This window comes from Apium graveolens, chromosome 10 (genome assembly GCF_009905375.1).
Source record: "Apium graveolens cultivar Ventura chromosome 10, ASM990537v1, whole genome shotgun sequence".
Taxonomy (NCBI): Eukaryota; Viridiplantae; Streptophyta; class Magnoliopsida; order Apiales; family Apiaceae; genus Apium; species Apium graveolens.
This window is the reverse complement of record NC_133656.1, coordinates 132,484,114-132,494,697: the sequence shown is the minus strand read 5'-3', so window position 1 is coordinate 132,494,697 and position 10,584 is coordinate 132,484,114. Positions and strand designations below refer to the sequence as shown.

General features: G+C 35.2%; 1 protein-coding gene across 1 annotated transcript; it reads left to right on the top strand.

Moving 5' to 3' along the window:
* The first annotated feature begins 1,434 nt into the window (after nucleotides 1-1,434).
* Nucleotides 1,435-9,232, top strand: LOC141690088 (protein NETWORKED 1D). The gene is made up of 5 exons (XM_074494695.1): nucleotides 1,435-1,635; nucleotides 2,119-2,183; nucleotides 2,368-2,553; nucleotides 3,111-7,567; nucleotides 7,839-9,232. Exons 3-5 carry the CDS (start codon nucleotides 2,451-2,453, stop codon nucleotides 8,958-8,960), a joined length of 5,682 nt encoding a protein of 1,893 aa, XP_074350796.1. The 5' UTR covers nucleotides 1,435-1,635; nucleotides 2,119-2,183; nucleotides 2,368-2,450; the 3' UTR covers nucleotides 8,961-9,232.
* The last annotated feature ends 1,352 nt before the right edge of the window (nucleotides 9,233-10,584 follow it).

Here is a 10,584-nt window from a genome sequence, read left to right as displayed (position 1 = left end):
ATTCTGCATATCTAGTTAAAGTCAACATGACTTATATGCTACTACAGATTCTATACAAAGGTGCATACATAACTGTGCTACAAACTTATTATTACATAAGTTACTCACTCGATGGATAATAAGTTAATGATCCGTCGGGACTATAATGAGTTATCCGTCGGGACTATAATTCTTATCCGTCGAGTGCTACATTATTTCACTAAGTAAAATCTACTTAGATGTTTTGTTTATGAAATCATCAAGTACACAACATATGTCCCACAATGTATCACGTAAATATTATAATTAAGGATTTTTTACCATTATGTTCTAACCAGTTATTTAAATTTTAGATAATTAATATTTTTTAACATGTTATCTAAAATATGTATCACATAGATATGATAATTAAGGCGTTTCTACCATTATGCTCTTACCAGTTATTTAAATGTTGATTAATCAGTATTTTCTATTATTTTAGTCAATTATTTTTATCAATACTAATGGATATGCATACGTGTATACTAATTTTATAAATTAGTACCAGACTTCGTAGTCCGGCTCAATTCCACTCAATAAGGTGAAGATTGTAGCCCTGATTTATGAAAGAATTATTCGTGAGTAAAAATTCTTAACTAAAAAATTGTGAAACATATTAAAATAAATATTTTAGATATTATTAAAAAAATGATTCGTATCTGGTGAAATTAAACATCATCCATTATCATATTATAACTTTTTTTTTGTGGGATTTATCATATTATAACTTAAAGTAATAACAATATATTATTAAATGACGAGTGTTCCCAAAATTGTTTCCGAAAGTGTTTTCAAATACTAAATTGTTATAGCGTTATTGGTTATTTGTTCATTATAAAATGAAATCCTCTGTATTAACATGAGCTACACGAATAAAATAAAGTCACGTATCTTTTGGGATATTTTTGAATTTTTTTTGAGATATATTGTATTACTCTTTCAAAAGATAGCAAGTTATTATGATAATATCTGAATAAATTATTCAACAAATTTTATATAATCCTTATTTTATGTGAATTTAGCTAACTATTTCCGTCAACTCCATTTAAAATGCTCTAATTCATTCGATCCAAAAAATGTACGTTATAATTTACGCTCCCCTCTAAAAGTTGAAAATGATAAAATAGTAATAAAAAATGTACACAAAAAGAACCAGAAAATTCCCTTACAAAAGTAAACAATAATGTAAAATATTGCATGTAAATCTCGCTTAATATACCAAATCTACACAGCCTCAAGCTGCAAAAATCTCGGTAACACCAAGAAACTAACATTTTTATTTAAGAAAGATTCTCCATTTTAACCGTTTCCCTTAAAAAAATCCTTGTCAATAAATACATGTTTCTTTTAATTTAAATTTTAAATTCTTTTTACCAACTTTTCATACAAGTATATATCATATTTCAATAATTCTACAGTTACACAAGGAAACAGTTCATAAAGTAGGCCATTACAGAACATAAAAGCAATGCAATTCTAGAGAGAGAAATAGTTAGAAAGAGAGATCTTACATCAAAATTATACCAGCAATAATGGGTTGATAATCAAAATTCTGCAGCTAGCTGGAGGTGTTTTTATATAATTTCTGGCAAAGTTTTGATTTTTCTGGTCAATAAAGTAAGCATCTTTATTTGATTATAAGTTGATGTTATAAAGTTTTGATCTTGAATTTTGTTCATGCAAAAACTGAAACATGTTAGAATTTATATGTGTATATATATGTTTGTGATCTTGATTGTATGTTAGTTTGACTGATCATGACTTTTCTTTTTTGGGTTTTTACCAATTTGTGTTCAGGATTATGATCAGTAAATTTTTGATAATTTTTTGTTTGGAGGCTGGTGGTTTTGGTTGAATTTTGTAGAATTTTCATGAGGGTTAGGTTTTGAAATTGTTGATCATTTTTGGGTTTTGTGATAAGTATGATTCTTGTTGGTATTAGGCTATTAGAGATATATGAAACTTGTTCTGTATAAATTAGATTGTTTTCTTGATCATAAGGAGTTTTTTGCATTGATTAGAAACTGTAAAAAGGGCTCTTTTTTTGTAATTTGATCATCTGACCTTTATTTCTTGGTGTTGTGGTGTGGCTTTGATCAGGTTAGTTTAGCATTTTTGGAAGGCAGGAATCACTTGTTGTGGATTAGTTCGGCTCTGTTAATCTGGTATGAAACCTACCTGTTTAGTGTTTCCAGTTCTCCGCTTATGATTCTTAAGTCTTGCTTCTTTTGAGAGCAAATTGAAATTTGTTTCTATTATTGAACTCTTTGGTTAGAATTAATAATTCAATTTATTGGTGTTTGATTGAGTGATCAGAACTCAAAAGTTAGTTTTTCTAATCTAATTCAGGTCTATAGCTCAACCTCTATATCAACGGGTTGGATATCTGGGAGTTGGTTTGATACCTGCATTGCAAATATAAGTTTGGCATCATGTCGGCTTTGTCGCATACAAACTCGCAGAAGAAGTACTCTTGGTGGTGGGACGGTCACATAAGCCCGAAAAATTCAAGATGGCTTAAAGAAAATCTTACAGGTATAACAAATTGTTTATATCTTTTTATCTAATCAGGTGTGTTAACAATTTTAGAATGCAGCTATGCATGATTGGATTAACTTGTTCTATATCCGCTTGATTATGAGTCTGGTACTTCCTTTGCAAACAATGTGATTTACTGATAAACAACCTGCTGTGACTTTATATGGTACTGGAGCGTGTCTAAGTTTTGGACCATCATAGCCTGGTACATATCTCATATATGCTAACCCAAACGGTTGCTGGTTGCTTGGCGCGAAACCTAGATACAACTATTGTTAATGTGATAAACTGATATCATCTCAGTATCGTTAGAGAGATGTGCAAGTAATGTATACCCTCTGTATGTTCTTGATGGATAATTTCTTAGTTTGGTCCTAGTTATTATTGGGGTTACAGTATAATCTTATTGTGTGCCTAACCATAATTCCTTTCCCAGTGTTTTAATACTGTTTTTCCAAAAGTTTTAATATGATCAAGTTTGAGTTTTACTTTGCTGGTATTTTTCACTTTTATTTTATGCATACATCTAAAAGATTTTTTTTTTTTTCAAACAGATATGGATTTTAAAGTCAAATCAATGATCAAGCTTATTGAGGAGGATGCTGATTCTTTTGCAAGAAGAGCAGAAATGTACTATAAGAAGAGACCGGAGCTTATGAAATTGGTTGAAGAGTTCTACAGAGCATATAGAGCATTGGCTGAAAGATATGATCACGCAACCGGGGCGCTCCGTCAGGCCCATCGTACAATGTCAGAAGCATTTCCAAATCAAATACCCATAATGTTCCCTGATGACGCATCTGAAAATTCTGATTCCGAGGCTGATCCAAGGACACCTAAGATGTCAACTCCTATTCGTGCTTTTTTTAATCCAGATGATCTACCCAAGAACTCTTCAGGCCCCTCATATTTCCATGCTGCCAAGAAAAATGGGCAATTTGCAGAAGCTTTGGATTCTTTAAAACAAATTAATGGTCAATTTGGGTCCGGAGATCACGCAAAATTTACAGAAGGGAGGGCAAGAAAAGGCCTTAATTTTCATGAGAATCTGGAGTCTGAGCAGGTGAGTAAATCCGAGAAAGAAATACTAAACCTAAAGGAAACCATTGCCAAATTAGAAGCCGAGAAGGAAGATGGCCTAAACCAGTATCAACAGTGTTTGGAGAGCTTGTCAAAGTTAGAAGCAGAAGTCTCCCGTGCCCAAGAAGATTCGACAGAACTGAATGACAAAGCGAGCAAAGCTGAAGCTGAAGCACAAGCCTTAAAGGAAGCTCTCTTCAAATTAGAAGCTGAAAAAGAGGCTAGCCTTCTGCAATACCAGCTGTGTTTGGACAATATATCTAATTTGCAGAACGTTCTATCTTGTTCCCAGAAGGATTCTAAGAATTTTGAAGAACGTGCAAATAAAGCTGAAACTGAAGTTCAGACAGTGAAAAAAGACCTTGCTAGGGCAGAGGCAGAAAAAGATGATGTCCTTAATCAGTACAAACAATCTTTAGAGGCAATATCAGATTTAGAAAACAAAATACTGCTTGCTGAAGAGAGTGCTCGAAAGCAAAGCGAGCGTGCTGACATGGCCGAATGTGAAGTAGAAACTCTAAAGCAAGCTATTTTAAAATTGACCGCGGAGAAGGATGCTGCTGCTCTCCAGTATCAACAGTGCTTAGAGACCATAGCTGGTCTAGAGTGTATAATTTCCAGTGCCCGTGAGGAAACCCAGCGACTCAATGATGAGATAGATAAGCGAGGTGAGAAACTTAAGGGTGCTGAGGAACGTTGTATTCAGTCAGAGACGTTGAACCAGTCTCTCCACGCAGAGTTAGAAACTGTGCTTCTGAAGATGAGCAATCAAAATCAAGAATTAACAGAGAAGCAAAAAGAGTTAGGAAGGCTTTGGACGTGCATACAAGAAGAGAGGTTGCGCTTCATTGAGGCTGAAACTGCATTCCAGACTTTGCAGCATCTACATTCCAAAGCTCAGGATGAACTAAGGTCCTTGGCTTTAGAACTACAGAATATGACCCAAACTGTAAGGGAGATGGAAACTCATAATGATAATTTGCAGGATGAGATCCTGAAGATTAAGGAGGAGAATACTGGCCTAAATCAGTTGAACCAGTCTTCGACTGTGTCCATGGAGAGCATGCAAATTGAGATTTTTAGGTTAAGGGAAATGAATGGGAAGCTTGGGGAGGAGGTTGAGCTTCGAGTGGATCAACGAAATGCTCTTCAGCAAGAAATTTATTGTCGGAAACAGGAGCTGAAAGACTTGAACGATAAACAAGAAGCAATTTTGAAGCAGGTGAATGCGGTGGGTTTAATCCCGGAGAGCATTGAAACATCAGTGAAGGAATTGCAAGATGAGAACTCTAATTTAAGAGGGTTTTACCAGAAAGAGAAAAATGAGAGGGTAGCTCTTATCGAGAAGCTTGAAATCTTCGAGAAGCTTTTAGAAAAAAATGCTCTCTTAGAGAATTCCCTTGCTGATATGAGTGTTGAACTAGAAGCAGTTCGAGGGAAAATTGTTGTGCTGGAAGAATCTTGTGAATCTCTTTTAAAGGACAAATCTGATCTTGTTGATGAGAAGGTCACTCTAATGACTCAACTTCAATTAACAACGGATAATTTGGGCAAACTCTCGGCGAATAGCACCATTTTACAGAATTCACTGGATGATGCACATAATGAACTTGAAGAAATAAAGGCTAAAGCAATGAACTTGGAAAATTCATGCATGTTGCTGGCCAGTCAGAAGTCTAGCCTGATCAGTGAGAAGGATACTTTGGTTTCTGAATTTGAAAATACTCAACAGAGACTAAAGGATTTGGAGAAAAAAATTATAGAACTAGAGGAGAAGTACATGGTAGTGGAGGAAGAGAAAATTTTGGCACTTGATGAAGTACAACACCTGAAAGGTTTTTTGGAGGCAGAGAAACACGAGCATGCCTGTTTTGCTGAAATGAAGACAACACAATTGGCTGGTTTAGAAACCCAGGTTCATCTACTAGAAGAGGAAAAGTGTAGCATAAATGAAGCATTGCAGAAAGAACTTGATAAGGCTTTGACATCCCAAGTGGACACTTTTGTTTTGCAGAGTTGTGTGCAAGATCTGGGAGAGAAGCACTCATCTCTCTTGATTGAGCGCCAGAAACTCTTGGAGGCTTCTAAGAATTCAGAAATACTGGTATATAAATTAAAACAAGGGAATGCTGCACAAACGGTGGAGGTGAAATCCTTGTCTGACAACCTAAGCACATTAAAAATTGGCATGCATCATTTGTCAATGGCTCTTGACATTGTTCCGGACCTCAGATATGCAGATGAAAATGGCCTAGATGGAATCAATGTGGATCATATCCTCCGAAAACTTCAAGATACAAAACAATCCTTATGCAAGTACCAGGACAAAAATGAGCTTCAAGCTGTTGAAATATCAGTTCTTGTCACTCTGTTTAGTGAAATGATAACAGAGGCAGCAAAAATAGCTAGGGAAAAGAGCATTGCTGATAAAGAATTAGCTATTAGGTCTGTACAATGCGCTGCGCTTCAATGTGAGGCCCACAAACTTTTTGAGATCGCTGCAGAACTGAGATCAGATGTAATGAATGGTAGTCAGAAAGAGAAAGAATTGATGACTCAGATAGAGAATCTGTCCCAAAGGTTGTTGGATAAGGAAATGGCTTGTGAATATCTACAAGATGAGAAAATGCATGTGCTTCTTGAAATGTCGGTTCTTGTGACACTGTTTAGTGAAATGAGATCAGAGGCAGTAAAAATAGATACTGAAAAGAGGATTGCTGATCAAGAATTAGCTATCAGGTCTGCGCAATGCGCGGTGGCTCAAAGTGAGGCCCACAAACTTACTGAGATCACTGAAAAATTGAGATTGGATGTAATTAATGGATGTCAGAAAGAGAAAGAATTGATGATTCAGATAGAGAATTTATCCCAAAGGTTGTTGGATAAGGAAATGGCTTATAAAAATCTACAAGATGAGAAGTCGCATGTGCTTGATGAAAATAAGGTCTTACTAAATGAATGTTCACAGTTGTTGGAAAAGAATCATACAATAGACGAGGAAAGTTGTATCATTTTGGGTGAAATGTTATCTTTCAGTCTTCTCTCTCTGATATTAAAGAATAATGTTTGTGAGAGATCTTTGGAAATCAAAGAGATTGGTGAAGTCCTAAGCAGACTTCAGCTTGTTAATGCTTCCCTGGAAGAAAAATTAACCATTAAAGAAAAGATGTTGGAAGATCTACAAACTGAGAACCAGCATCTCGAGGAGACAGTGCAGAAGTCAGGGGATGAATTGCTTGCAGTCACATGTGTTGTTGGTCAGTTGAATCATGAGATTGCAAGTGTCAAGAATCTGTTCCAAATGAAAGAAGTAGAACTTCTGGAAGCACAACAAAATCTTGCTGTCAGAGAAGATGAAAAATCAGGGTTGACTAAGATAGTGGAGGATTTGAAGAGTAAAGATGATGCGCTGCAGATAATTAGAGATGACCTAGTGAAGCAAGTAGGCCAAATTAAGCAAGACAATGATCATTTGAGTGAGAAGAATAGGTCTCTTGGTGAGGCAAACCAGAACTTGGAGGTGGAATTGTCCCTTCTTCATGATAAACATGAAACTGCTAGGTACAGGGAAGCAAGTTTGTTTTCTCAAATGCAGGAGAGAAAGGAAGAGATTGATATGTGGGAGATACAGGCAAAAGAATTCTACGGAGAATTTCAGGCCTCCACTGTTGCTCAAGTTTTGTTTCTAGAGAAAGTTCGTGAGCTTACGGAAGAATGCACAAATCTCCAGGATGAAATTACTTCAAAAGACGTGAAAATGGATATGCTAGACAAAAGAATCAGCATACTGGAATCTCAAAATAAAGAACTCGAAGCTCAGTTCGTCCCATACAGCCTAGCTCTTACTTCTTTGATGGATAGCATATCATCACTGGAGAAACGTACCTTTCTGCATTCACATCTCGATAAAACTATCGATGAGGAAGTTAAGGTACTTTTAATTATATTTATTTCGAAGGTCACAACTTTAGCTATTATATATTGAGATTTTCCGTTATGTGTACTATTCAAATGCCTAGAAGGCTTCCATTAAAAACTACTGGTTACTTAGTATTATTAGTATTACAAATGCTTTATTAGGTTTCCTAAAGCAGGAAGCTCTGTTTATATATATGCAGAAAATTTATGTAATCATCAATATCCAACAACATGATTACAGAAATTAATTACCTTGAATTTTATTGTAAATTGGTTGCTTGTAGGATGCTAAATTGGCAAATCAAGAACCTGCTGCAAGTGATCAAAGTGAAAATAAAGCCATAACGCCGGATGCAGTTTTAAAGATGCAGCATCTGCAAGCTAGAATCAAAGCTATTGAAAGTACCATTCTGGAAATGGAAAGGCTTGCATTGGAGGAAAACTCAGATTTACATAACAAATTAGGATCTGCATTGAGACAGATAGATGAGATGAGCTCTGAAAACCGTAAATATACAGAAAATTTAAAGCAGCCAAAATCTGAAATCTCGGAGGAGAATGAGCTTCTGCCAAAAGACATTATGCTTGATCATGTATCTGAAACTTCCTCGTATGGGATAAGCAAAAGACGCTACGACGGCTCTGACATCCAAGTGTTTGAGATGTGGGAAAACACTGATCAAAATAGTAGTATTGATCTTACTGTTGGCAAGGGAAAGAAGGCAATCAATGCCCCCAATAAAAAGGAGCATTCAGAAGCAAATAAGCAGGATAGAGAATTTATTTCTTCAAATTTTCTAGTTGAAAAGGAGTTGAGAGTGGACAACTTTGAAATCTCCAAGAGATTCACGCAGCCCCCACAGGACGGGAACAAGAGAAAAGTATTGGACAGACTTAATTCTGATGTCCAGAAGTTGACTAACCTTCAAATCACCGTGCAAGATTTGAAGAGGAAATTTGAGAGTATCGAGAAGACCAAAAAAGGCAAAGGAAGCACTGAAAGTGATGCTATCAAAGGAAAGCTGGAAGAAGCCGAAGCGGCAATCCAGAAGTTGTTCGATTTTAATGGAAAACTGATGAAGAATTTTGAGGACAACTCGTCACATACTGGCCAGAAGTCTGTAACAGAATCAGAAGAGAGTGGAAATGCTAGGAGGAGGAGAATTTCAGAGCAGGCGCTAAGAGTGTCAGAAAGAATTGGCCGGTTGCAGTTGGAGATACAGAGAATACAATTTGAATTACTGAAGCTTGATGATGGTAAAGAGAGCAAAGGGAAAATTAGAATTGTGGAGTCCAAAAGAAGAGTCCTTCTCCGAGATTATCTATACGGTGGAGTAAGAAAGATCCCCAAGCGAAAAAAGGCGCCATTGTGTGCATGCGTAGAACCTCGAACAAAGGAAGACTGAGGTATTTAAACCAAGTCTGCACATGAGTATAGTGATAAGAGTTCATACTTTCTCCATTGTCTATATACTCTTCTTAGCAAATTTTTGGAATAAATGGTCTCCCTGCGATGTAGTTGAGAAAACTTGTCTTCATATTAGAGAAACTCCTGTACATGATTAGGCCTCTGACATATTAAAAAGAAGCCTGTTGAGTAATTTTTTTTTCTTTATACCTTCTTACATGGTTTAGTATTGTGGTAATTATATGGCTTTGCGTCCAGGGTTTAGTAATACATTTACCTTGTTATTTGAAGAAGCTCGAACTTGGCATGACCTAACAAGACTTTGGTAGGCAATACAAGATTGCCATTACTTCTCCAAACCTAAGAAATGATGAGGATTGGGATTGTACGAGTTACTTAGCATGAAGATGCACTTCTCAGCACCCTTTCTAGTTGCCTTCCTTGCTAATTTCATTTTAATCTTAATCCAAGCTTTCAATTTAGTTTCATATTTTTTGTTGCACCAAAATAATTTGAGCTCATAAATCATTATTTTGAGCTCAAAATAATTTACTTAGGAACTTAGTAAGGTTTAGTGATAGTTTGACTCGTAACTCGTGTTTATGTTGATTAATTAGTAATAAAAAATTTATAAGCTCCACTAATGTCCTATTAAAGTAAATTTTTAATAATCTAACACTGACCTTAGTAAAATTTGACGAATAATATCAATTACTTTTATTTTTTTTGCCAAAATCTATTAAATATTTTAATATAATTATAATCTAATGAAAATCTCCGGTAAACTTCAATTTTTGCGGACCGTGAGCTGGGTTAGGGTTGGCCCCAGCCCAGGTCAAGTTGTAGCAGCCCAGTTATCCCCGGTGAAAAAATAAGAAGCCCACCCCAATATATCAAATATGAGCATTTTGAATTTTGATGAAGGCGGGCCATGCTTTGTAAATAAGCCCAAAAACAAAATAGAGCTATTTTGCTTTTTAAATACAGAGAATAGATATCACTATTCCAATTCTAACATCAAAACCCTTAAATTAGGGAAAAGCGGGTAATGGCCCTTACTATCACAATTTAGGGGGAAAAAACCCAAAATCTCAAAAATAATATGATATGGCTCTTTTTATCACTCAATAACGTATTTAAAAAATACGTTTTCAGAAAACGTATTTATGCTTTGCATTTTTTTAAATTTTAATATTATTTTTTATGTAAAAAACTTAAAAAATAAAAAAAATTAATTAAAAACGCATGTTAATGTTGCATTAGCTGCATAAACGAGGCTTTTAGATGCGTTTGAATAGGTTACACGCATACTAAAATTGCGTTTCACCAAAAATCAGAAGCCCGTATTGAAGGCCCAGTGAGAAAAACATCTGTTTTTTAAAAAATGATCAACGCATGTTTTCTTTGCGTGATTCTGTGATATTAAGGACCATTTTATTAAATTGTGATATTTTGAACCATTTACTCCTAAATTGTGAGATTAAGACCATTTTTCGGGAAAAGCCCTAAACTAAAATTAAGTCATGCAATTTTATTATTTGATTTTCTGTTCTTCCATTTTATTCTTCTTCATTAGTTTCAATTTAAGTAAATTACTAATTAAAAGCTATTTTGTTATTATG

Bases quoted from the DNA above. Each gene is read 5' to 3' on its own strand.
- LOC141690088 (XM_074494695.1), top strand. From the start codon at position 2,451: ATGTCGGCTTTGTCGCATACAAACTCGCAGAAGAAGTACTCTTGGTGG. The intron at 2,554-3,110 runs GTATAACAAATT...TTTTTCAAACAG, and splicing joins GCTTAAAGAAAATCTTACAG to ATATGGATTTTAAAGTCAAA. The intron at 7,568-7,838 runs GTACTTTTAATT...GGTTGCTTGTAG, and splicing joins CTATCGATGAGGAAGTTAAG to GATGCTAAATTGGCAAATCA.